This window comes from Furipterus horrens, unplaced genomic scaffold (genome assembly GCF_987537825.1).
Source record: "Furipterus horrens unplaced genomic scaffold, mFurHor1.1.pri manual_scaffold_13, whole genome shotgun sequence".
NCBI lineage: Eukaryota > Metazoa > Chordata > Mammalia > Chiroptera > Furipteridae > Furipterus > Furipterus horrens.
In genome coordinates, this window is record NW_028327183.1 from 54,707,975 (window position 1) to 54,735,858 (window position 27,884).

Below are 27,884 nucleotides of genomic sequence, written 5' to 3' on the forward strand. Positions count from 1 at the left end.
GGTTACTTCTCTCATTTGGGGGAGAAAGCTGATCCCTATTGAAATATTCCTCTGTGGTCCACAGCCTGTGTGACCTGAGCGCTCACGTTCCATCAGTCCCTGAGCTACAGTTTCCTCATCGGCATCATGTTGTCAGGAACCTCAGTGCTCAGAGGGCGTTTGGGGTCAGCGTTCCTGTGTGGATGGGTGGGGTCTATCGTTGTTCATTTCAGATCCCATGAAGATGTTGGGATGAGACATGAGAAGTCAGGTGATGGGCCCCACAGTAAGGTGGGCTAAGGCTGTGTCCATTCAAAAGCCAATGCCATTTCAGAGAAGAAAAAAAAAAAGCCAAAAACGGAAGTTTCCAAAATGGAGAAGGAACCACACAGAGAAAAGAGGCCAAAGCTGGGGCCTCTCTGTATAGAGGTTCCCCAGAGTAGAGGCTCCTGCCCCTGTGTGGGCATGACAGGTACTCCAGGGTCCCCGCAGCAGGGAGAAGGTCTTTTGCTAGGTGGAAATTGGAAGCTCTCTGGTCCTCTGGGCCATCTGGAATGTCTCTGCCCACTGATCCAGTCCCCAGCACTGAGCTACGTCCCCTCTGTGTGGGGTGTGTGTGTGTGTGTGTGTGTGTGTGTGTGTGTGTGTGTGTGTGAAAGAGACTGAATCCAATCTAGTCTGACATGGGTGTCTGTCCAGGTGTGAGTGTGAGGCTCACCTTGGAGTCATCCCTGCCAGGCACATCCTGGTCAGATGCTCAGTTTCAGCAGCAAATGTCATGGGGAGAAGTAGCTGCAACTCTCCTCCTGCTTTCAGTCCTGAGACCAGGACAGCCCTGGGACCAGGACAGCCCTGGGAGGGACTGTGTGTGGAGAACCAGGTGTGTGTGAGCTGAGGTGAGTGTCAGCAGGAATGGACCCAGACTCACAGTGGTGTGAGCACTGCCTACAGAGGAGTCAGTAACGGGGGTCATCATATCTGAGGAAACAGAAAACGGGGGACAGGAGATAGTCCTTTTATTGTATATTTAGATTTCTGAAAAAATAAAGGAGACAGTTGTATTCTTCAAACAACAGGGGTTGTATTAAAGAAGAATATGGAATTTCAGAATCAAATTAGACAAACATCTTAGAGGTAGGAAATAAAATTTGAAATAACACTCAAAATATTTTTCCATCAAGGAGAAGATATGGCTGAAGATACAATTATGAAACTGGAAGGCAGCAATGGGGAAATGTTGAGGACACAATACAGGAGCAGTGGAATTAGACAATAAGATACAGGGAGGCTAGAAAGAGAGAAGCCAACGGATATGGGGAGTTTCAGGAAAAAGTGGTGAGGATGGCGTCTGCTACAGCCCAAGAGGCTAACAGTTGGGTGTTTTGCAGAGAAGCAGAGAACACGCTGTGCCAGGGACCACAAATCCAGGCTTTAAAAAAAATATTATTTCAGAGAATTGGGTTACAGTCCACTCTCTGAGTTTCACTTCAAACCTCAATGTGCTCATTCAAACTGATGGCATTTCTGAAGGGACTATTATCTGATGAGGACACAAGGGCTCGATGTGTCCAGAGGGCATTTTTAGCAATGATTTCAGATTTTTCTGTCCTAATCAGGATGCTATGTTTTAAAACAAGACCTTACTTGTATCCATGTATTCAGTTCTCTGAAACAGACTGCTCTGAGCTGAAGAGAAGTCTACATTGAGGGATGTGCCTAATAGAAATAAGGGAGAATGTAGACTCACACATGGGAAAGGGAACCGGAGTGTGAATGTGCGGCTCCAAAGCAGACACACATGCAGCCTCACGCCATTGGAGTGAGAAGAGAAGGGAATCATTCAAAGAAAATCAGTAATGGTGGGGAGGACCTGTCCTCAGTTTAATAGCACGAGCATCTCTACAGGCAATGCTTGAGATGTATTTGATCATGTCAGCAACTGATACTGCTCTTGGCATTCTGAACAGTCAGGTCCCTCACTTTGTACTTCAGATATTTTTGAGAACTTCCTGCTCAACAAGATTTATTTTCAATAATCTACCTAATTGAATGGTGGACTTTTTGCCTTCTGTGTTCACATTCTCACTGCATTGTGAGCCTTCCTCTTGCTGTCTTGAGCTTGAAATAGCAGCACCCCGAGTGCCACCAGGACCAAGCCAGCAATGCCCATGCGGATGAGATTCTCCACTGTGTAGTCTTGGGGGTGGGAGGCAAAAAAATGGGGGTAAAGAGGTCATAGAGGTTAGGGCAGACTCAAATCACCCCAGTCCCCCTGGATGTCCACCAGGGCACCTTCATTTCATTGACAGGATTTGGCGCCCTGAGCCCAGAGCCATAACTGAGATTTTCTCCTACTCTCCAGTCTTGGAATCTGAATTGTTTTGTGATCCCGAAGTATCAGCTTCTCCAAAGGAAAAGAAAACAGACAGGATGTGAATGGGGAGACGGGGCAGATGCTCAAGCCCTCTCTTTTCTGATCCGAATGGACCTCTAACACCAACAATGCCCGACTTTGTTCTGAAGGTGAGCATCTCAGGTGTCTTTCCTTGCATTTTATTAAAAAGCAAAGATGAACAAGGGGGACTACAATTTATTCTGAAAGTCAGGAAATGAAGATGTGAAGAGTTGGGTCTACCTTTTCATTGCTGCACCTCAGCTAGCCTCTTTTATCTGTGACTTGGGAATATAATTTCCATGTGACAATTCTTTCTTCTTTCTATCATTCTTTTGAAAATAAATGATGGAATATGTACAACACAGGAATTTTTGATCATTCATTAACATAACCCATAAGTGTTCATTAGGCTCATAGTCTAATAGGAATATTGATAAGAAACTAGGAAACTGATAAAATAAAATATTTAGATAGACACCTGCATGAATTTACAAGCCTCTGTATATACAAGAGAGGCTCTGATAATGTGACAAATAAAATTTTAAGAAATATACTGAAATCTGGGGACGAGAGGAGGCACTGGTATGAGTTCTTATAGGAGGTATTTTGGAAAATGACCTGATTCAGCTGACAACCTGGTCCTCATGGAGACTGAGCAGAAATCCTGCCGTCTCTCCACGTCCACGTAATGACAATGGGCCCTGGTGGACACAGGACATTCTCAGAGTGAACTCATGTTCTTTCTCCCACAAGGATTCACTGGCACCAAAGCTCTCAACTGACTTAGTTTTTTCAAATCCAGGCAGGATAGACTTCTGCTGTGAAAGGTGAGAGGACCACGTCCCAGATACGGTAGGATTTCATCACTGGGAACGTCTCAAGGGGGCTAAGCCAACTTCACTTCAGCCTAGACTCTCAGTAGATCCTCAGTCACCCTGACCCAGACACCAGAGGCCCCCTTTACTCTGTCTTCCTCTGTGGGCCTCAGTGCACAGGTGCCGGGATGACGCAGGACCCTGGAATCAGCACCACGGACAGAGGCAGGCCTGGCACCTGCTCTTTGCTTCCCACCTGAGCTGGGCATCTTCCCCTCCATGCAGCTCCTCCCACGGTGACCACACAGGACCCAGTGACCTCAGTGCTACTTGAGACATGTGGACCCATCCTAAATCTCCATCGTTATCCCCAGCATATAAGAAAAAAAACCCTTCTGAAGATATTTGATGTGTTGAAGCATAAACTCGGAAACTAGCACAAGACAGGTGTAGACTGTGTGTTCTCTAGGCTAAGAGGACTCTGCTGCCCAACAGACATGAAGTTTGTCCATGTGGGTGAAGATGTGTAGACCCAAAATATTGCATGAATCACGTACCACAGGAGGAAGTGGGACTGTGTCTGCCTCTTCATGTCCCTTATAGTCCCACTTACTTTCCCCAAATGCTGGTCCTCCACCCTCTTCAGTCCCCTCCATGCAAACACCCAGCACCTCCTGGATCCTCAGTTGTGGTGAGGCCTAGAGAGGGTGGGGACACCCCATCTTCTCCATTGCTTTATGGGGTGAGATTCCCCCTATTGGTGACTTCACTGTTTCCCCTTTCTCCCCATCCCAGCCCAGAGCTCTCCTGGGACAGAGTCTGCTCCCCCAGTGGACAGGGTAGGAGTCCCTCACCTGAGACTGTGAGCTCCAGGGGTTCACTGGGGTGTGACAGCAGGTAGGGGGAGGTGCTGAGTGAGCTGTAGCACCTGTAGGTCCCCTTGTGGCCTGAGGTCACAGGAAAGATGACGAAGTTGGCCTGAGAGGGGGCGGCCGTGTCCTGCAGACGAAGCTTCCGGGGAGGATCCAGGGACCCCTCCCTGTGCAGGTGGAAGGTGTCAGACCCGACCTCGGATCCACACCGCAGGGTCACGTTTGCTCCCAAGGGCACTGAGGGCCCTGGCAGGACCAAGAGGGAGGGTTTTGTGTACAGTCCTGGGGGAGAGAATGGGTGTGATGTGCATAGAATCACTCCCCCCCAATGTCCCTGTCCCTGAGCTGAGGGACCATGTTGTTCCCCAGGGACACTGTCTGGGACCCCTCTCAGCTCCTCCCTGTCCCTCTGGGAGGGTCTCCTTCATCCCCATGACCCACACTCCTCCTTCCTCGCTCCTCCCTGTAGACCTCAGCCCCTCCCAGCCTCTGCACCAGGTCCGTCACCTGCACCCCACACCACCACGCTGACCCTGGGCTGAGCCCTGAGCAGACAGGACAAGGCCGTGCAGGGTCCTCACCTGCGATCTGGATGTCCAGGGGGGCGCTGGGGGCCAACCACGCGTGGGAGAGGCTGTGGCCGCAGTAGCACCTGTACCGGCCCCCGTGGGTGCGGTTCACCCGGCCCAGGGGGAAGTCGGGGCTGGGCTGCCCACTGAGACCCTGGGAGGCTGGGGGCCCCTCGTCCTTGGTCAGAGCGAATCTGTCACAGCCGGGCTCTGAGCGACACTGGAGGGTCAGGCTGTCTCCTCGCAGCACCAGTGCGCCCGGCTGGGCCAAGAGGGAGGGCGCCCTGTACACGCCTGGGGAAGGGGGTCGTCAGCACCCAGGGGACACACACCCACCACCCACGGGGCCGCAGGGACAGTTCTCCTGGTCCCTCCCTGAGCCTCCCCCTGTGGTCTGTCCCCAACACGCCAGTGTCCCTGATCCCATGACCCCAAGGGCTCTACTAGGCACAAGGTTCAGATCAGTTACTTGGGTACAGGAAAGAACAGAAGACAAGTGTGGGCCACCTCACCTGTGACCTCGATGTGCAGAGGGTCACTGGGGTGTGATCACAGGTTGGGGTAGGCGCTGTAGGACCCATAGCATCTGTAGGTCCCCCCGTGGGAGGAGCTCACGGGTCCCACAGGGAAGGTGGCCTGGGCCCACCACCTCCCAGCAGAGAACCTCAGTTCCGGTTCCACGCTTCGGGGCGGGTCAGCCCCTCCCTCCGTCAGCAGATACGTGGTGCCCGTGATGTTCCGTGATCTGCACACGAGGGTCACGTTCCCTCCCGCGGCCACCACGGGGCTGGGCTGGGCTGAGAGGGAGGGGGCCTCGTCCACTCCTGAGGGAGAAGAAGGACAGGAGGTGAAAGGACCGTCACCCCAACCTTCCCCAGGTGTGGGCTGTGAGGAGTGATGTCCCTAAAGCCACACTGTTCCCTTCAGCCTCTGAGGAGGAGCCCTCAGTGGGGAGGGGACCCGGGTTCCCCCTCACCTGTCACCACCAGCAGCAGCGGGTGACTCCGCTCGGACGTTGTGTGCCCAGTGCTGTAGGCACACTGGTATAGTGCTGCGTGGTGTGCGCCCACGGACTGAATGAGGAACCCGGTCTTGTTGCTGGGGGTCTGTGGGGTCCTCGTGTCCAAGGACTCAGAGCTTCTGTTTTGATACAGAGCGTAGCCCTCCGCCTGCAGAGACCCCTGACACCAGATGGTCACAGGGCTCCCCTTGCTGACCATGGGGCCTGGGTCAGCCCAGATGCAGGGTTTGGGGAGGACTCCTGGAAAGGAACCAGAAATGGGGTGTAAGGGGTGTCCTTGTCCCCTCAGTTTCTCCAATTGTCACTCCGAGGCCCCTCCCAGACTGGTCCCCATCAGCCCAGACCCACTGTGTGCCCCCAGGTGCTCAGAGGTGATTTGCAGCTGAAGCAGGAGGTCTGGGGGAGGACTCACCAGCCTGGACGTGGTCCCACGGGCCCCGACACAGCCCTGGAAGAGAGTCGGGTGAGATTGTCCCCCTTCCACACACACAGGAGCTCCAGAGCTGCTCTGGCCCCTGAGCACTGGGGTCAGACCCGGGGCTGAGCACACCTCTCCTCCCCCCAAGACTTCCGTCCCCACTGAGCTTCCTCACTCCTGGGTCCCTTTGGGGAAGAGGACCTGGGAGGTGTGCGACCTTATCCTTCCCTTTTATCCCAAACTCACCGAGGCAGAGAAGGGCAGTGAGGGTTGGAGTCATGGCTCTGTCTCCCTGGGTTCCCCATGGTCAAGATGGCATATGAGGCCCACAGAGCCCAGCAGGACAGACAGACACACTGGAGTGATGAGGTCCTGGCTTGTGGGACAAATCACAGTTTCCTTCTCTGCTGCAATCTGGTCGAGGAGACAGCAGGTTCTGGGAGCTGTCAGACCAGATCTGAGTCTCAGCAGACCCCACACGCCTGCCTCCACCTCATGGGAACCCAAATCCAGAGGGTGACACCTGTCCCGGGACAGGAGGGCAGAGGATGCAGGGCTGGACTGAGGAGCAGCCCGATTTCTGTTGCAGCTTCAACTCTTCCTTTTCTAGAACCCTCGTGACCTTGGGAATTTCACTTCCCTTTCCTGAGACTCTAAATGCAAATTTGCTTCCAGCCTTTCTCCTTCAGAGCAACCAACTGATGTTTACTGAGCAGTTGCCCTGTCCAGGCATGAATTTCACTGGCGGAGGTGACCGCTTCCTCCCCTGGACACACTCAGTGCTGATTTGTGACTCAGACAATACTGTGTAGGCAGTGGGTGATGTGGGTGATGTTGGTAAATTTTTAAGAAGGAGAAAAACAGGACAGAAAGAATCAGGGGCCTCTGGCACCTTAGTCATGGAGTGTGGGGACCTGCTGGTGAGGGAGGGACCGGGACACCCTGGGGGACAGCACAGGGCTCTGAGGAAGGGAGTGATTCTTCTACAGACCTGTAGTCACCAGGGTGTGCTGTGCCCTGTCACATTGGCCTCTGCTTCAGCAGGTGCTCCTGGGCTTGTCTTTAAGGTATTGGAAGCCTGTTCATTACTGGGGTGTGTGAGCAGATGGCTGCTTCAAGAACATTCTGCTCCGTGGGGAACAGACTGCAGGGGTGGGGTAGGTGATAAACTGATGAAGCTCCCACCCCTTCTCACCCCCATGGAATGAGCTGCTCAGTCCTCTCAGCAGTTTATGAGAATTTCTCATGAAAACCAAACACAAACCCCATAAAAGAAGTACATTTGAAGCTGCGTGAGAAGCCACAGAAACTTCTTTGTCATTATCTGGTCTAGGACATGTGGCGAGGCGTCTGCTGTGAGCCAGCTGGCTCAGGGGGCGCCATCACAAGGACCGTGCGGTCATGACTCTGGCCTGTGGGTCTGGGGAGAGGAGGTGGTCCCTGGAGTGGGTCTGGTTTGCAGGAGGAGGGGGCTCTGCTTGGGGTGCAGAGGTGAGCTCAGACCGCTCATCAGCCACAGGCACCGTCAGGGGGAGCCACTGGGTGTGGCTGCAGTGAGGGGACCCTGTGTGAAGGCTCCATGCAGGGGAGGGGCCGGGACAGGTGCGCTCAGGTCCCCCAGAGGAAAACACCTCCGCTGGGCGGGGACGGGTGTGCAGGAGGCCAGCGAGGAGGGTGACAGGGTCACACCCACAGGAGGTCCTGGGTCTTCAGCTGAGGGGACAGTGGTGGCGAACAGGTCACAGAGAAAAGGGCTGGGGTCAGAGCTGTGGGCGTGTCCCTTGGGTGGGGGAGGGCAGGAAGGGCGGAGGGACTGTCTACTCTCTGCCAGGGTTGTCTGCAGGGTCCCATGGGGCTGTCTTAGGACTGAGGACCCCAGGGAGGAGCAGGAGGCTGGGAGCCGTGGTGACACTGTGGCCTGACCCACAGGGGGAGCCACTCTGCCCTGGGTTGGGTGTGTGTTTGTGTCCCCCTCACACTCCTCTCTGACTCCCTCGTGTCTGTGAGCAGGAGACCTTCTCCGTCTCCCCCATCCTGTGCGTTTAGGGCCGTGTGCCCCTCGCTGCCCCTCTCTGTGCGTGAGGGACTCCCCACCTGACACTGATTCCACCCCCACGCGCTGGGCAGAGGCACCAGGTGCAGACAGTTCACAGGCTGTGATTACAACGTGGAGAACTTACTGACCGTCTGTGTTGACCAGTAACTTCCGCTCTATCTTCCTCATCGCAGAGATGTTGGAAGCTCAGCTCTCACGGTTGTCGTGAGGAGCAGCAGCGCCCGAGACATGAAGACGCTCCATCTGGTGTCATTTTGGGGGCCTGACTGAGACGCGGGCAGTGGGACGTGTGCAGGAAGGACTGCTTGGGAGCCACAGGCTTATCCCTCCCTCCCTCCAGGCTGCAAGGGACTCAGAGCTGTGACCCATTCTTGGTTGAACGACAGGTGAGCGCAGACAAAAGGGCACAGGAACACTCTGCTCACCCTGGAATCCGCACCCCCACACCCCGGAGTGAGGGCGGGCTCCCAGCAGGGGGCTGAGCCCTGAGCACTGGCCCTTGAGGGCATCTCAGACCTGGGGGTAAATGGCACAGGGACCGGGTGCAATTTCTAAGGTAAAAGGGCCCCACAGGGAACCCTGTGGTTGACTTGCATTTGTTTCTGATGACGTAAAATTCATGTAACATAGAATTGAGTCTTTTAAAGAATAGAATTCCCTGGAGTTGAGTAAATTCACGATGTTGCACCATCACGTCTCTCTAGTTTCAGAGGTTTTCATGCCCCAAATAAAACACCAAGCTGTCCAGCTCCCGTCTCTCCTCCTCGTCAGCCCCTTAGAAACCACCTGATTTCTGTCTCAATGGGCTCCCTTCTCCTCGACATTTTATATAAAATGACAGAAAATGGGATCTTTTGTGTTTCACTTTTTATTTGGTGCAGAGGTTTGATGTTCATCCACAATATGGCAGGTGCCCATACTTTGTTCTTTTTGGTTTAAAAAACTTTCTGGGGAATGAAGACACCACAGTTATTTATATGAGTGGGATCTGGCATGAAGGGGTGGAGATGTGAATCCAAACCAGCCCTGTTGGCTGACCCGTCCCGCAGGTCGAGCAACGAGGACCCTAGAGGGGGAGTGAGGATGAGAAAGGGGCAAGAGGCACAAAGAATGGAGACAAGACAGTGCTCTGATCAAGTCTCGTTTATTCTTAGTCACAACAGCCTTTTTGTAGCTCAGGAGAAGAGGAAGTTTTCATTAGGGAGGAGCGCAGCCGCAGCTGGGGCGTTATCTGACAGATAAGAGTTAAAAGGAAGGACAGCAACTCCCAGGAAGAGAAAGAGGGAAGTTGCCCTTAATTAGGAGCAGACAACTATTATGGGATGATGAGGCCATGCCAAGCAGAACTTTAGGATGCCGGTCAGCAAGACTTTAGCCGAGGAACTTTCTAGTTCCCCACAGTTGGCGACCCTCATGCCACTGGGGTGAAATCAGAAGGACAGTAAACAGGAGTCCATAATGACCGAGAGGGACAGCCCACAGTGGGATGGAGGAGGCGTCTCTCCCAGAACACGGCTCGCGTTTCCTGCCCCCAAACCTCACCACCGCGTCTGCTCCCCTGGACGACCTCAGCAGCAGTTCCCCAGCTGCCGACGAGACTGTCCTCCACCACGTCCCGGGTCATCAGACGGGCTCCACGCTCCCCCACTCTGCACGGTGCCCGTCCCTTTCATGTTCACGTCCTGGCTGCAGCGTGGGCCCTCCTCTCGCTGTCCCGAGCCTGAAGCAGCAGCACCCCGAGGGCCACCAGGACCAGACCAGCCACGCCCATGCGGATGAGGTTCTCCACCGTGTAGTCCTGGGCGTGGGAGGCTAGGGATTGTGGGGAAACAGGTCACAGAAATAAGAAAGATAAAAGTCACCCTCGAATCATGGGTGTCCATTCAGGGCACCTGGCTCCCTCTGACAGGACATGACCCTCTGCCCCAAGCCCCTCAACCCAGACTTTCTCCTGCTCATCGCTCTGGGGGTCTGTCTTGTTCTGTGATGGGCTGATGGTGCCGGCTGCTCCTGCTCCTGAGAATCATGAATGAGGGTGTGAGTGAGGACTTGGGGGGGACACGGGCCTTCCTCCTGGTGTCTGTGCTCTCCATGCCCCACCCTCAGATCACAACTTTTCCACGGTCCTTCCATGAGCCCCGTCTTACCTCTGCCAGGTGCCCCGTCCCCTCCTCAGGTGACCTCAGCCTGCCTGTGACCTCTGGATTCAGAACTTGGTCTGAGTCACTTCAATAAGAGCTGTACCCCAAGAGCTCAGCATTAGGGATGAAAATGGTCTCAATAAAGAAAAAAATAATGAAGAGCTGTGCGTTCTGCGTTCCGTCGGAGGCATGGAACTCATGAGCTTATTCTCCTACAGCTCAGAGACCCCACTGACTCAAAGGGGGGACCCCGGTCCATGGGGGAGGAGTGGGTTTAAGGCCTCCTGAGTGTCCTGTCAGTGGGAACCCCTGGGTCCCCTCACTTTTTACAGTTTCAGACTCTCCAGGGACAGGGCTCTGAGCTGACTGAGCACAGAAAGGACAGGGTCACGGGACTCACCTGAGACCAGGAGCTCCAGGGCGTCACTGGGCTGTGACAGCAGGTAGGGGGAGGTGCTGACTGAGCCGTAGCACCTGTAGGTGCCCCCGTGGGCTGAGGTCACAGGACCCACGGAGAACTCCGCCTGGTACTGCTGAGCTCGGTGCTTTGGTCTGAGACGCAGGGGGACGTTAGCTGCCCCCTCCTTGGACAGAAGGAACGTGTCCCTAAAGCTCTGTGACTGACACAGCAGGGTCACGTTCTCTCCCGAGGCCACCGTGGGGCCCGGCTGTGCCGAGAGGGAGGGGCTGTCAGGGAGCAATCCTAGAGAGAGAGGGGTGGTGAGGGGCTGCCGCCCACCTTGTCCTGACCTGAGAGTCACCAGGCCCCTTTCTGAGGACCCTCCTCTCTGTCCTGTTTCTTCTGAGTCTCCCTTGTCCCCTCCCACCTATGTCTGTCTCCCTCCCTGGGGACCACGCCCCTTGTCCTGGCCGTCACCACCCGAGACCCCAGCAGGGCCTGAGCAGACTTGGGTCCCTGACGGAACCCGCTGGCTCCTCACCTGCCACCAGGACGTCCAGGGGCTCACTGGGGGCCGACCACACGGGGGAGAGGCCGCGTCTGCCGTAGCAGCGGTACCGGCCGCCCTGGGAGCCCCGCACAGTGCCCAGGGGGAAGTCGGCCCGAGAGAGCCCAGCCCGGGGCTGCAGGGCAGGGCGCTGGGGGACATCCCGTCCCCCCTCCTTGGACAGAGCGAATCTGTCATAGCTGAGGTCGGAGCGACACCGGAGGGTCAGGCTCTGTCCAGGGGCCACGATGGGGCCCTGCAGGGTCAGGAGGGACGGCCTTCCCGAGTCCCCTGCAGAGACCAGACATGACAGACAGGGACTGCTCCTTCCATGACCCTCGTCCTGGCCTGGCTCCAGGCCCCATGTCCCTCTCTGTGTGTCTTCAGCCCCAGAGCCCCTGTGCTCCCCTCACCCCACCCTCTCACATGGGGCTACCCTCCCAGCAAAGATTCCAATAAGCTGTTTGGTGCCTCGATACCTGGATGCGTCCAGGGTCTGACTTACCTGAGACCAGGAGCTCCAGGGCGTCACTGGGCAGTGAGCACACCTGGGGCGTGTTCCTGTAACAGCCGTAGCATCTGAACGTCCACCTGCGGCCAGGGGTCACGGGGCCCACGGGGAACAGGGCCTGGAAGTGCCCACTGGGGTGTGGCTGTGAGTCCCGGGTCCAGGGGAGCCTGTCCTCTCCTTCCTCAGTCAGAATGAACCTGCCAAATCCCCCCCATGAGACACACTGGAGGGTCACATTCCCTCCTGAGGTCATGACAGGGCTGGGCAGGGCTGAGAGGCTGGGTTTGCTGTGCAATCCTAGGAGAGAAGGAGGCAGCGTGTTAAATGGGGCTCACGCCTCCCTCATGTCCCCCAGGGCTGGATGTGAAGGGGAGACTCCCTGAGAGCACCCCCTTCCTGTGGGCAGAGCCTGAGGCTGGGACCCCTGAGTGCCCTCTCACCTGTCACCACCAGCTCCAGGGGGTCACTGCGCTCTGACCCGCCAGTGGGGCTGAGGTAGTAACAGCGATAGATCCCTGCGTATAGGTGTGTCATTTCTGTGATGGAGAAGTTGGCCTTGTCCCTGGGCTCCAGTGGCTTCTGTCTGTCCCAGGGCCCTGGGCTTCCCTCTTTGTCCACACGGTACTCCTCAGCCTCCAGGGTCCCCTGACACCAGATGGTCACGGGGCTCCCCCAGGGGATCACAGGGCCTGGCTCAGCCCAGAGGGTGGGTTTGGGGCGGGTCCCTGGAAGGAATCAGGGGCTGGGTCACAGGAGATTCCCCAACCTCAGTGCCCAGCTCTCAGTCCCAGGACCCCCCAGGTGTCCCCCATCCATCAGACAGATCTGCATTCTCCACCCCAACCTCCCAGGGGGTGGCCCCTTGTCCCAGTGAGGACAGGGCCCTGGGACACAGGGGGAGACTCACCTGCCTGCACTGGGGTCCTCAGGCCTACGCTCAGCCCTGGAAGAGAGGCGCTGTGAGAGACCTGCCCTGAATCCTGAGCAGGACCCTTCTCCCCGTGAGCCCCCAAGTCCTGGGTCCTGGCAGAGCAGGGCTTCCCCCACCCCTCCTCACATCTCACCCAGGCAGAGCAGGGCCGTGAGGGTGGGGGCCATGCTGTCTCTCCTCTCTGGACCCTGCTGTGCAGAAGGAAGTGGCCTCAGTGTCCTCAGGGTGGACAGACGCACAGGGTGTGGCCACTGGGAGGCTGGCCCTCCCTGTCACGGGGGTGTCACGTCAGCAGCCTCTCAGGAAGGGGAACAGGGTCTCCCCAGGAGCCCGGCCCTGATTCTCATGATGGAGCCTGAAACATCCCAAGCCTCCTGAGACGCCCCTTGCAGGTGAGGTGACCCAGGGCACGTCCTCCCAGGTCAGAGCCTCCCCCATAGGGCCCCCTCCCCCTCAGCTGTCCATCAGCACCTGCCTGTGTGTCCTCCCCGTGGACAGTGGCCACTGAGGCCCTGCAGGTGCTTCAGGAAGACGTGGTCCCTGTGCCTGCAGAGCTCAGACCACAGAGACACGTCTCCCTCTCGCTGTGCAGGCAGGTCCAGTGTCACCGTGACCATGAGCACCAAGGGCACATGCAGGGAAGGAGGGGAAGGACACGCGCCCCTTGCCCTGGCCCCAGAGTGTGGCTTCTTTCTATCACAGCCCCAATGCAACTTCTCCTTTTTCCTTAGCAACCGCGCCCACCCAGCCTTCACGGGAACCAGCCTCTGAGTGTGATTCCTGCCCCTCAGGGCCCTGTTTCCTGCTTAAAGCCTCCTGCTCATGCTGTGGTCCTGCTGTCAGCTTAGGGGACACTGATTTGGGTTAGAGTTCTGATTTTGACCTAAAACAGATATTTATTTAAATGTCCATTATGAATACCTGAGTGATCTGTGGGGTAATGTCCTGTCTCTGCTTCAGTTTCCTCACCTGGATTCTGATGTCACCAGCCCCACCCTCAGAGGCTGTGGGTCAGTGTGCTGGGCGCACGGGAGGGAGACATCCGTTTCCAGTCCAGGTACGGATGGGGGACTCCATTGTTGGAAAATTTTAGTTTCAGGTAACAGCTAATAAGCTTAGTAACCAATGTAGGTAAAAAGCTATTGTTTCAGGAGCTGGAGGTGTGACCCACCTTGACTCCAGGAGACCATAAGCGGTCCCACCTTTGAGCTCCAGGAGACCTGCAGGCAATCAGGACAGTATCTGAGCCCTTGTGCTCCAGGGTGAGGTGACCACCGCCCAGGACACAGATGAAAGATGCTGCAGCTTCTATCTGACCAACCTTTTCCCTGAATTCCAAGCCCTTTACCTACACTTTTCTTCTCATTATAGAAAAGGTTCATTTACAATGAAATTAAAGACAGTCTGTTAGGGTCAAACCCACTGTCTTCTCAGATCGCCGACCATCAGAGTAAAGCGCCCATAAAGATTCAGTCCCTGTGTCTGCTTATTGGGGCTGGCAGGTGACAGGCAGCAGGGACACCGGCTTTTCCAGTTTCAGTTTTAAAAACTGTGGGCACAGACAGGAGCAGGAAAGAGAAATGATAGTTCCTCCCATGTGGCGGGAACCCCATGGAGAACTAAGACCGAAACTGATGGTCACCTGTGACCAGGACCATCCACAGGTCACAGGGAGGAACGTCCCCTTTGTGGACAGAGAGGGACCCCAGTTCCCCACAGGAGGGGAGGGTCAGGGCGCAGCTGAAGGCTGGAAGTGTGTCCCCTGCCCCGTGTGTCTGTACAGGCACTGGGAAAGCTGCGCACACTGGCCCGTATTCATGGTCTCCCCTGGGTGGCCTGAAACACAGTGAGTCCATGTGTCAGCCACGGGTGTGTCCCACTTGTGGGTGCGAGGCTCCCGTTGGAGTAGCTGTGACGGGCAGAGCACTGAACAGACGCTGAGTCTGAGGGAGAGGACGCCATGGGGCCGGGGCCCTGCCTCAGCCCTCATCAGCCTGAGTCCCAGGACAGCCCATGAGAAGCCTGTGGGAGACCAGGAATCTGAGGTGGGAAAGGTCCATCAGGGGTGGACAGTAGAGAATTCCTCATAATGACAAGCAGTGCTTGGACAGCCGTCTTCTGAAATGGGGGCCATCACGTGCAGGAAGGAGAGTCACCAGGAAAATATGAGAGTAATTTATCATGTTTAAGTGTCTGAATAAGAAGGTGAGGATTCAGATTTTGAGCCAAGAATGCAAATTGTTTTGTGTAGATAAATATAATGAGTTAGAAATCTGACCAATGAACAGCCCCACAGAATGGACACATTGAGTCAACTCTTCCCATCAAGGATGAGACACACCTGGAGGTCCAATTACAAAAGCAGAGACCAGCGGAGAGGTAATTTCCTGCAGGCAGCGCAGGGAGCCCAGAGGTGGGGAATGACGGTACCTGGGGACTAGAATGATGAGGGTGAACATCATATCTGTGGTTTCAGAAGGAAAGAAGTGAGGATGAGGATGACGTTTAGTAACAGCTCAAGAGATAGATGCTCAAATGTTTTACAGACATGAGGAAGACCAACTAAGTGATAAGAGACGTGTATCGAAAAATAAAAGCTCCTTGCTGGTGTGGCTCAGTGGATTGAGTGCCAACTTGTGAACCGAAGGGTCACTGGTTCGATTCCCAGTCAGGGCACATAGCTGGGTTGTGGGCCAGGTCTCCATTAGGGGGCGTGCGCGAGGCAATCACACATAGATGTTTCTCTCCCTCTTTTTTCTCCCTTCCTCTCTCTCTAAAAATAAATAGTTAAAAAAATAAAATAATTTCTGTATTTTGTCCTCTGTGGTAAATGAAGCAAATGAGGGATAAATTAAAATTAAATATCACATTTGATGTTAAATTGTACACATTAAAATGGTTAATATTATTTTATGTGAGTTTCAACTGAAAAATAATGAAGAATCCCTGGACTTGGGCCCTAAAAAAAATAAAAAAAATAAAAAAAAATACTGCCCCGGCTGGTGTGGGTCAGTGGATTGAGTGCCGGCCTGTGAACAAAAAAGCTACCAGTTCGATTCCCAGTCAGGGTAGTTGCCTGGGTTGCAGGCTGGTCCCTAGTTGGGAGCGTGTGACAGGCAACCAATCGATGTATCTCTTGCACATCGATGTTTCTCTCCCTCTATTTCTCACTTCCTTCCCTTCTCTCTAAAAGTAAATAAAATCTTTATAAAAAACCCTAACACAATGTTCTATGGGAAATGCAGATTACAGTAATGACAAGCTCACCGGGACCAGACTCCCTCAGAGCAGAGACAATACCAGACACAGTGGAGAAGTACCTTCCAGGAGCAGGTGGTTAGTGAAGGTTTTACATGGACTCACATTATTTTTCTTAGACCAGCTTCTGAATCCCCCACTCCTGGGATTCCAGGGATTTCTGCTCCAAAAGTGTCTGGAGGGGGTTCTGTGTATTTCTGTTTCTTTCAAATCTCTCTGCTTTGGAACCTTCTCCTCAGTCTCACATGTGGGCTGAAATAAGCCCTCCCCCTCCCCCAGAGCATCTGCACAGTGAGCCCAATGTGGGGCACGACCGTCCCTGCCCGCACCTGCTGCCCATGGCAGAGAGCCGGTGAGCCACAGAGGAACCCGCGGCCCCTGGTAAGCCTGGTCCTGCCTGGTCCTGGGGCAGCAGCCCAGCCTCCTCCGGCTTGGGCCGCCCTCACTCACTGGGGGCTCCAGGGCTCCCCAACCCAATCAACCCCCAAAACAGGGACATGGGGGGGCGCCAGGGTCCCACCTGGGCCCTTATTCAAAAGCATTTATATTTTGTATATTTTCAGGAAACTTTTAGCCATTTAAAGACCCACAATTAGGGGGAAAATATACATTGGTCTCCTTGCTCTCAGCGGTCTTGAGAGGATACTGTCCTAAAAGTTGCAGATGGATAATAATGGTAAAGAAATTACATGCCTATTCTGTAACTGGTGCATTATCTCCTGGGAATGTGACAATCACTTTGTGGAGTTATAGTTACTTTTATTTTTTAATTTAATTTGTTTGTTTTTTTGTTTATTTATTTTTAGAGAGAAAGGGAAGGAGAGAAATATCACTCTGTGGTTGCCTCTCATTCGCGCCCCCAACTGGGGTTCCTGACGTGCAACCTAGTCATGTGCCCTGACTGGGAATTGAACCAGCGACACTTGGCTCGAAGGCCGATGCTCAAAGTAGTCTCAATTTCTTTTTCCTTAGCTCCTCTCCTCCTAGTGCCCACCTTCCCTCCAGCAATCCCACCCCCCTTAGTTCATGTCCATGGGTCGTGCATGTAAGTTCTTTGGCTTCACCCTTTCCTATATTATTCTTAACTTTCTCCTGTCTATTTTGTACCAACCAATTATGCTTCTTAATCCCTGCAGCATCCCCCCATTTCTCCTCTTCCCCCCTTCCAGCTAATAACCCTCCAAATGATCCCCACACCTATGACCCTGTTCTTGTTCTGGTTGTTTGCTTAGTTTGTTTTCATTTTATTATTTAGATTCAGTTGTTTATAGCTTGTGAGTAGGTGGTCATTTTAATGTTCGTAGTGTTGATGTTCTTTTTTTAAATAAGTCCCTTTAACATTTCATATAATATTGACTTGTTGATGATGAATTTCTTTAGCTTTACCTTGTCTGGGAAGCTCTTTATTTGCCCTTCCATTCTAAATGATAGCTTTTCTGGATAGAGTAATCCTGGTTATAGATCCTTGCTTTTCACCACATTGAATACTTCTTGCCTGTCCCTTCTTGCCTGCAAACTGTCTTTTGAGAAATCAGCTGAGAGTCTTATAGGCACCCCTTTGTAGGTAACTCTCTGCTTTTTGCTTGTTGCTCTTAAGATTCTCTCTTTATCTTGAACTTTTGGCATTTTAATTCTGATGTGTCTTGGTGTGGTCCTCTTTGGGTCTAGCTTGTTTGGGACTCTGTGTGCTTTCTGGACTTGTATGTCTATTTCTTTCACCAAATTTGGGAAGTTTTTCTTCATTATTTTTTCACATAAGCTTTCGATTTCTTGCTCTTCTTCTCATTCTGGCACCCCTATGATTCGGCTGGTGGCTCATTTAAAGTTATTCCAGAGATTCCTAAACCTCTCCTCATTTTTTAATCAATTCTTGTTTCATCATTCTGTACTGGTTTACTGTATTTTTCTTCCTTATGTTCCATGTCACTGATTTGAACACTAGTTACCTTCTCTTCACCGTTGGTTTTATGTGGATTTTCATTTGTTTCATTAGCATAGCCTTCAATTCTTCCCTTATGCGTCTGCCATACTTAAGCATAGCTGTCAAGCCTGTGAGCATCTTTATCACTTGTGTTTTGAACTCTTTATCTGTTAGGTTGGCTATCCCCTTCTCTCTTAGTTCTACTAGAACCTTGAACTGTTCCTTCTTTTGGGCCATTCTTCTTGGTCTCTTCATCTTGACAGGCTCCTGAGTTTGTTTGCCTCTGTGTCTAAGGTAGAGCTGTCACAACTGTTACATTGTAAGGGGCGGAGTCTTAGGGATTCGTCAATACAGGGCGATCCGTTTCACCATGTTGTGGCGCTGTGTGTGTGGGGAGGAGTCTGAGAGGGAACAATGCTGCCTGCCCAGCACTCACCCCTTTTTCAGGCACTTCTACCACTTCCATATGGGCCTGGCACCTCTCTAGTTCTCCTGGCTGTCATTCCCAGAGTTGGGGGGTGGTGGTCTGCAGATGTTTTAGAACTGTGGGGACCCTTTAAACAAGTGGACTCTGTTGAGAGACCAGAACTTTCTTATTCTGCCCCAACCCCCACTGGTTTACACAGTGATAAGCAATAAGGCTTTATTATGCCTGGCGCTAGAACTGTGAGCTGTGCGGTCTGGTCTGGAGTGTTCCCCAGGTCTTTCCCAATGTTTAAAAATGTTTGACTGTGCTTTCTACTGTCTTGCTGCCGCTGCTGCTGCTGCTATCACTGCTGCCACTACTGCTGTTGCTGCTGCTGCCAGCACCACACCATGTCCTTTCTGCCCTGGCTCCGCCCCTCCTAACTGTCTGGGTGAGTATTTCTTCTTCACATCTTTGTTTGTTGGACTTCCATGCAGCTCTATTTTCTGGAACTTCTGCTTGTCTCTAGTTTTGATGTAGTTGCATTCCTTCTTAGTTGTGGAGGGAGATGCAGCATGTCTGTCTAGGCCTCCATCTTGGCCAGGAGTCTAGTTTCATTTTTTTGCCCATACCTGTCTACATATTCCAACACCATTTGTTGTAGAGGCTATTTTTACTCCATTTTATGCTCCTGCGCCCTTTGTCAAGTGTTAATCGACCATCAAAACCTGGCTTTATTTCGGAGCTTTCTATTCTGTTCCATTGATCTATGTGTCTGTTCTTATGCCAGTACCAGACTGTTTTGATTACAGTGGCCTTGTAGTATAGTTTGATATCAGGTATTGTGATCTCTCCTACATTGTTCTTCTTTCTCAATATTACTGAGGCTTTTGGGGGTCATTTTTGTTCCATAGAATTTTTGAAATATTTGGTCTAGATCTGTGAAATATGCCACTGGGACAAGTGCCTTTCAAGACCAAGGGCCTTCCCCACAAAAGCTCCTACTTGAGCTTCAGGGCGTTGTCTCCAGCCACCTCCTGTGTATTTTCCACCTACATTCAGTTTCCCCCTTAGATGTGATGTTCAGTGTAGCCTTTGTACTTGTCCCTCTATCAGGTTGAGAAAGTTCCCTTCCATATCTGGTGTGCTGAGAGTTTCTTGAATTTTGCCAAATACCTTCACTTTGTCATATATTTGTTAACAGTGTGTACATGCGTTCATTTCTAAACTAAATTCTGTTCCTTTGGTGTATGTGTCTTTAAAAAAATTTTTGCCACTACTATATTATTTTAGTTACTATAGGTCTGTAGTATAGTTTGATATCAGGCAGCGTGCTACCTGTAGCTTTGTCTTTTTTTTTTTCAAGACTGCATTATCTTTTTAGGGTCTCTTGTGGTTTTCTATGAATTTCAGTATTGTCTTTTGTACTTTGGTGAAATATGTCATTGGAATTTACATAGGGATTGCATCAGATTTGCATATAGATCTCATCAGGCATTGCAAACATGTTATTTCATTTTATTTAGTTTTTAAAAAATAACTTATGTGTTTGTTTTTAGGGAGGGGAAGAGAGGGAGGAATACAGAGAGAGAAATATCAATGTGGGGTTGCCTCTCAGGAATCCCCAACTGGGGACCTGGCCCACAACCCAGGCATGTGCCCTGACTGGGAATCAAACCAGTGACCCTTTGGTCCGCAGGCTGGTGCTCAGTTCACTGAGCCACACCAGCAAGGCCTCAATCTGGACATTTTATTTAATTCTTCCAAACTGAACACGAAGCATGTTTCCACTTATTTTCTCAATTTCTTCCATTAAAACCTTACAGTTTTTGAAGTTCAAATCCTTCACCTCCTTGTTTATATCTATTTTTAACAATTTTATTATTTTTGATGTTACTGTAAATGGAATCTTTTCATTTCATTACTGATATCTCATGGTTCCTGTATAGATATGCAATTGATTTCTGTACGATTACTTTGTATGCTGCAACTTTACTGAATTTCTTCATTAATTCCAACAATGTTTGGGTGGAGTTTTTAGGAGTTTTATATTTAAGATTATATCATGTGCAGACATTCTAATATTTTTCTTTCATTGCAATTTGGCTGTGTTTTATTTCTTTTTCTTGTCTGAGTACTCTACCTAGGACTTTTAGTATAAGTTGCATAGTAAGGTTGAGAGTAGGCATCCTTACCTTGTCCCTGATCTCAGAAGAAAACCTTTCAGCTTTCCACTGCTGAGCATGATGTTAACTCTGGGCTTGCCCCATGGGACCCTTATTTTGTAAAGTTGTGTTCTTTCTACTCCCGAATCTGTTGACAGTGCTTACTATGAAAGAATGGTGTATTTTCTCAAATGCCTCCTCTGTATCTACTGAAACAACCATCTGTTTTATATCAGTTACTTTATTATTGTGGTGAAAACATTTATTGATTTGCATACGTTGAAATGTTCTTCCATATTTCTTAGACCCTGTCTTAAAGCCCATTTGATTATGGTGTCTAAAACTGTATAAAACTTTGCATCTAAATTCGATAACAACATTGGTCTCTGGTTTTTCTTGATCTGTTCTTTGGTCGATGCTCTCTATACCACTGATCATTTCATTCATTGACTTCTTCAGCCCCAGAATTTATGGTTTTATTTTACGATGTGTGTCTCGTTGTTAAAGCTGGAATTTGGCCCAGTTTCCTGACTTTATTGATTCATCTTTCAGATTTTGTCATGTAGCTCATTGGGTTTCTTTTGGATCATCTACAGGGTAAATTGCAGATCTCCGTGTCTTTGGGATCAGATGTGGGGTGGTTACTATGATCTTTAGTGTTATGTTTTTGATTCTTCCTGTTCTTTGGAGTTTTGTGCTCCCTTTATGTGTCTGAAGTAGCAGTCACGTCCTCCAAGCGTGACCAGCTGCCTTCAGGTGACGGATCCTTTTGGTTGGTCCTGCCTGGTTTCCCGGGCTTCTCTGACCTTGGATGGAGACCCAGCTTTGTGCTTCTGGCTCCCTCTTGTGGCAGGATCCTTAAGTTGTATGTTTTGTCCTCAAGTTTCAATGTCTCTGGCCGCTTATTGGTAAAGTCCGTCGTTTTAAAATTTTGTTATTTTTAAAAATAGGTCATGGCTCTTTGCAAGCATAGGTTCCAGCCACTAATGTCGGGGGGCCACCTCCAAGGCTCAGCTGACCCCAGTACAGTGTCAGGCCTCCTCCTTGCTGTCTTGAGGGGATCAGAGGCATTTTAGAGCCTCAGGGGACCGCTGGAAGCGGGGCTGGACAGCGAACGCGCTGCTGGCGCTCTGGACGGTGCGAGCTCTGGGCGGGTTGCTCTGGGGCCCTGCAGGCCGGCAGGGGCAGGGCTGAGAGCTGGGCTGGGCGCCCGGCTGTGGCCAGGCTGCAGGGCCGCGAATCGCTGGTGAGGAGCTTCGGGCGCCAGAGCTCCGGAGCTGTTATGGGGAAATCGGGGTGGCGGCGCGCGAGCTTGGACAGGTGGTCACTGCGGGTGACCAGGGTCCCTGCAGCAGGGAGGTCTTTTGCTAGGTGGAAATTGGAAATTGGAAGCTCTCTGGTCCTCTGGGCCATCTGGAATGTCTCTGTCCACTGATTCAGTCCCCAGTCAGCACTGAGCCATGTCCCCTCTATGTGTGTGTGTGTGTTGTGTGTTTGTGTGAAACAGACTCAACCCAGTCCAGTCTGACATGGGTGTCTGTCCAGGTGTGAGTGTGAGGCTCACCTTGGAGTCATGCCTGCCAGGCACATCCCAGTCAGATGCTCAGTTTGAGCAGCAAATATGATGGGGAGAAGTAGCTGCAACTCTCCACCCGCTCTCAGTCCCGAGGCCAGGACAGCCCTGGGAGGGACTGTGTGTGGAGCACCAGGTGTGTGTGCTCTGAGGTGAGTGTCATCAGGAATGGACCCAGACTCACAGTGGTGTGAGCACTGCCTACAGAGTCAGTAATGGGGCTCGTCATATCTGAGGAAACAGAAAACGAGGGACAGGGGATAGTCCTTTTATTGTATATTTAGATTTCTGAAAAAATAAAGGAGACACTTGTGTTCTTCAAACAACAACAGGGGTGATATTATAGAAGAATATGGAATTTTAGAATCGAATAAGGCAAACATCTTAGAGGTAGAAAATAAAATTTGAAATAACACTCAAAATATTTTTCCATCAAGGAGAAGATACAGCTGAAGATACAATTATGAAACTGGAAGACAGCAATGAGGAAATATTTAGGATGCAATACGGGGGGGAGTGGAATTAGACAATAAGATACAGGGAGACTAGAAAGAGAGAATCCCATGGATATGGGGAGTTTCAGAAAAAAGTGGTGAGGGTGGCGTCTGCTACAGCCCAAGAGGCTAACAGCTGGGTGTTTTGCAGAGAAGCAGAGAGAACACGCAGTGCCAGGGAGCACAAATCCAGGCTTTAAAAAAGTTGTTATTTCAGAGAGTTGGTTTATCAGTCCACTCTCTGGCTTTCTCTTCAAACCTCAATGTCTCATTCAAACGGATGGCATTTCTGAAGGAACTATTATCTGATGAGGACACAGGGGCTCGATGTGTCCAGAGGGCATTTTTAGCAATGATTTCAGATTTTTCTGTCCTAATCAGGATGCTATGTTTTAAAACAAGACCTTACTTGTATCCATGTATTCAGTTCTCTGAAACAGACTGCTCCGACCTGAAGAGCAGTCTACATTGAGGGATGTGCCTTATAGAAATAAGGGAGAATGTAGACTCACACATGGGAAAGGGAACCAGAGTGTGAATGTGCGGCTCCAAAACAGACACAGATGTAGCCTCATGCCATTGGAGTGAGAAGAGAAGGGAGTCATTCAAAGAAAATCAGTAATGGTAGGGAGGACCTGTCCTCAGTTTAATAGCACGAGCATCTCTACAGGCAATGCTTGAGACATATTTGATCATGTCAGCAACTTATACTGCTCTTGACATTCTGAACAGTCAGGTCCCTCACCTTGTACTTCAGATATTTTTGAGAACTTCCTGCTCAACAAGATTTATTTTCAATAATCTACCTCATTGAATGGTGGACTTTTTGCCTTCTGTGTTCACATCCTCACTGCATTGTGGGCCCTCCTCTCGCTGTCTCGAGCCTGAAACAGCAGCACCCCGAGTGCCACCAGGACCAAGCCAGCAATGCCCATGCGGATGAGATTCTCCACTGTGTAGTCTTGGGGGTGGGAGGCAAAAAAATGGGGGTAAAGAGGTCATAGAGGTCAGGGCAGACTCAAATCACCCCAGTCCCCCTGGATGTCCACAAGGGCACCTGCATTTCATTGACAGGATTTGGCGCCCTGAGCCCAGAGCCATAACTGAGATTTTCTCCTACTCTCTAGTCTTGGAATCTGAATTATTTTGTGATCATCCCGAAGTATCAGCTTCTCCAATGGAAAAGAAAACAGACAGGATGTGAGTGGGGAGACAGGGGAGATGCTCAAGTCCTCTCTTTTCTGATCCTGAATGGACCTATCACCAACAATGCCCGACTTTGTTCTGAAGGTGAGCGTCTCAGGTGTCTTCCCTTGCATTTTATTAAAAAGCAAAGGTGAACAAGGGGGACTACAATTTATTCTGAAAGTCAGGAAATGAAGATGTGAAGAGTTGGGTCTACCTTTTCATTGCTGCACCTCAGCTAGCCTCTTTTATCTGTGACTTGGGAATATAATTTCCATGTGACAATTCTTTCTTCTCTCTATCATTCTTTTGAAAATAAATGATGGAATATGTACAACACAGGAATTTTTGATCATTCATTAACATAACCCATAAGTGTTCATTAGGCTCATAGTCTAATAGGAATATTGATAAGAAACTAGGAAACTGATAAAATAAAATATTTAGATAGACACCTGCATGAATTTACAAGCCTCTGTATATACAAGAGAGGCTCTGATAATGTGACAAATAAAATTTTAAGAAATATACTGAAATCTGGGGACGAGAGGAGGCACTGGTATGAGTTCTTATAGGAGGTATTTTGGAAAATGACCTGATTCAGCTGACAACCTGGTCCTCATGGAGACTGAGCAGAAATACTGCCATCTCTCCATGTCCACGTAATGACAATGGGCCCTGGTGGACACAGGACATTCTCAGAGTGAACTCATGTTCTTTCTCCCACAAGGATTCACTGGCACCAAAGCTCTCAACTGACTTAGTTTTTTCAAATCCAGGCAGGATAGGCTTCTGCTGTGAAAGGTGAGAGGACCACGTCCCAGATACGGTAGGATTTCATCACTGGGAACGTCTCAAGGGGGCTAAGCCAACTTCACTTCAGCCTAGACTCTCAGTAGATCCTCAATCACCCTGACCCAGAAACGAGAGGCCCCTTTACTCTGTCTTCCTCTGTGGGTCTGAGTGCACAGGTGTGGGGATGAGGCAGTACCCAGGAATCAGCACCACGGACAGAGGCAGGGCTGGCACCTGCTCTTTGCTCCCCACCTGAGCTGCGCATCTTCCCCTCCATGCAGCTCCTCCCACGGTGACCACACAGGACCCAGTGACCTCAGTGCTACTTGAGACATGTCGACCCATCCTAAATCTCCATCGTTATTCCCAGCATATAAGAAAAAAACCCTTCTGAAAATATGTGATGTGTTGAAGCATAAACTCGGAAACTAGCACAAGACAGGTGGAGCCTGTGTGTCTGCTTGGCTAAGAGGACTCTGCTGCCCAACAGACATGAAGTTTGTCCATGTGCGTGAAGATCTGTAGACCCAAAATATTGCATGAGTCACGAACCAGAGGAGGAAGTGGGACTGTGTCTGCCTCTTCATGTCCCACTTACTTTCCCCAAATGCTGGTCCTCCACCCTCTTCAGTCTGTTCCATGGAAACACCAAGAACCTCCTAAATCCTCAGATGTGGTGAGGTCTAGAGAGGGTGGGGACACCCCATCTTCTCCATCGCTTTATGGGGTGAGATTCCCCTTATTGGTGACGTCACTGTTTCTCCTTTCTCCCCATCCCAGCCCAGAGCTCTCCTGGGACAGTCTGCTCCCTCAGTGGACAGGGTAGGAGTCCCTCACCTGAGACCGTGAGCTCCAGGGGTTCACTGGGGTGTGACAGCAGGTAGGGGGAGGTGCTGAGTGAGCTGTAGCACCTGTAGGTCCCCTTGTGGCCTGAGGTCACAGGACCGATGACGAAGTTGGCCTGAGAAGGGACAGCCATGTCCTGCAGATGAAGCTTCTGGGGAGGATCCAGGGACCCCTCCCTGTGCAGGTGGAAGGTGTCAGACCTGACCTCGGATCCACACCGCAGGGTCACGTTTGCTCCCAAGGGCACTGAGGGCCCCGGCTGGACCAAGAGGGAAGGTTTTGTGTACAGTCCTGGGGGAGAGAAAGGGTGTGATGTGCATTGAATCACTCCCCCTCCATGCCCCGGTCCCTGAGCAGAGGGACCATGTTGTTCCCCAGGGACACTGTCTGGGACCCCTCTCAGCTCCTCTCTGTCCCTCTGGGAGGGTCTCCTTCATCCCCATGACCCACACTCCTCCTTCCTCACTCCTCCCCCTAAATCTCAGCCCCTCCCAGCCTGGGCACCAGGTCCCTCACCTGCACCCCACATGACCATAGTGACCCTGGGGTGAGCCCTGAGCAGACAGGACAGGGCCGGGCAGGGTCCTCACCTGCGATCAGGATGTCCAGGGGGACGCTGGGGGCCGACCACGCGTGGGAGAGGCTGTGGCCGCAGTAGCACCTGTACCGGCCCCCGTGGGTGCGGTTCACCCGGCCCAGGGGGAAGTCGGGGGTGGGCTTCCCACTGAGACGCTGGGGGACTGGGGGCCCCGCGTCCTTGGTCAGAACGAACCTGTCACAGCCGGGCTGTGAGCGACACTGGAGGGTCAGGCTGTCTCCTCGCAGCAGCAGTGCGCCCGGCTGGGCCGAGAGGGAGGGCGCCCTGTACACGCCTGGGGAGGGGGGTCGTCAGCACCCAGGGGACACACACCCACCACCTACGGGGGCCACAGGGAGAGTTCTCCTGGTCCCTCCCTGAGCCTCCCCCTGTGGTCTGTCCCCAACACACCAGTGTCCCTGACCCCACGACCCCCAGGGCTCTACTAGGCCCAAGGTTCAGATCAGTTACTTGGGTACAGGAAAGAACTGAAGACAAGTGTGGGCCGCCTCACCTGTGACCTCGATGTGCAGAGGGTCACTGAGGTGTGACCGCAGGTTGGGGTAGGAGCTGGAAGAGCTGTAGCATCTGTAGGTCCCCCCGTGGGAGGAGCTCACGGGGCCCACAGGGAAGGTGGCCTGGGTCCACCACCTCCCAGCAGAGAACCTCAGTTCGGGTTCCATGCTTTGGGGTGGGTCAGCCCCTCCCTCCGTCAGCAGATACATAGTCCCCGTTGTGTTCAGTGACCTGCACAGGAGGGACACGTTCCCTCCCGCGGCCACCACTGGGCTTGGCTGGGCTGAGAGGGAGGGGACCTCGTCCACTCCTGAGGGAGAAGGAGGACAGGAGGTAAAGGGACTATCAAACCACCTTCCCCAGTTGTTGGCTGTGAGGAGTGAGGCCCCTAAAACCACACTGTTCCCTTCAGCCTCTGAGGAGGAGCCCGCAGTGGGGAGGGGACCCGGGTTCCCCCTCACCTGTCACCACCAGGAGCAGCGGGTCACTCCGCTCGGACACTGTGTTCCCAGTGCTGTAGGCACAGTGGTATAGTCCTGCGTGGTTTGCGCTCACAGACTGAATGAGGAACCCGGTCTTGTTGCTGGGGGTCTGTGGGGTCCTCGTGTCCAAGGGCTCAGAGCTTCTGTTTTGATACAGAGCGTAGCCCTCCGCCTGCAGAGACCCCTGACACCAGATGGTCACAGGGCTCCCCTTGCTGACCACGGGGCCTGGGTCAGCCCAGATGGAGGGCCTGGGGAGGACTCCTGGAAGGGAAGCAGACCTGGGGTGTTGGGATGTTTTTGTCCCCTCGGTTTCCCCAGCTGTCACTCCAAGGCCCCTCCCAGATTGTCCTCATCAGCCCAGTCCCACTATGTGCCCCCAGGTGCCCAGAGGTGATTTCGGGCTGAAGCAGGAGGTCTGGGGGGGACTCACCAGCCTGGACCTGGTCCCATGGGCCCTGAAACAGCCCTGGAAGAGAGTCGGGTGAGATTGTCCCCCTTCCACACACACAGGAGTTCCAGAGCTGCTCTGGCCCCTGAGCACTGGGGTCAGACCTGGGGCTGAGCACACCTCTCCTCCCCCCAGGACTTCCGTCCCCACCGAGCTTCCTCCGTCCTGGGTCCCTTTGGGGAAGAGGACCTGGGAGGTGTGGGGCCTTATCCTTCCCTTTTATCCCAAACTCACCGAGGCAGAGAAGGGCAGTGAGCGTCAGGGTCATGGCTCTGTCTCCCTGGGTTCCCCGTGGTCAAGATGGCATATTAGGCCCACAGAGCCCAGCAGGACAGACAGACACACTGGAGTGATGAGGTCCTGGCTTGTGGGACAAGTTACAGTTTCCTTCTCTGCCGCAATCTGGTCGAGGAGACAGTAGGTTCTGGGAGCTGTCAGACCAGATCTGAGTCTCAGCAGACCCCACACGCCCGGCCTCCACCTCATGGGAACCCAAATCCAGAGGGTGACACCTGTCCCGGGACAGGAGGGCAGAGGATGCAGGGCTGGACTGAGGAGCA

The 27,884-nt window shown here is 52.3% G+C and overlaps 1 protein-coding gene across 1 annotated transcript; it reads right to left on the reverse strand.

The window, feature by feature from the left end:
- Positions 1-2,053: 2,053 nt before the first annotated feature.
- LOC149995397 (leukocyte immunoglobulin-like receptor subfamily A member 6) lies at positions 2,054-27,592 on the reverse strand. Its single transcript, XM_090259201.1, is given in 7 exon segments — positions 2,054-2,175; positions 4,044-4,343; positions 4,643-4,924; positions 5,143-5,454; positions 26,853-27,137; positions 27,307-27,342; positions 27,559-27,592. Coding segments are annotated over 7 exon segments (1,371 nt in total).
- Between the last annotated feature and the right edge of the window lie 292 nt (positions 27,593-27,884).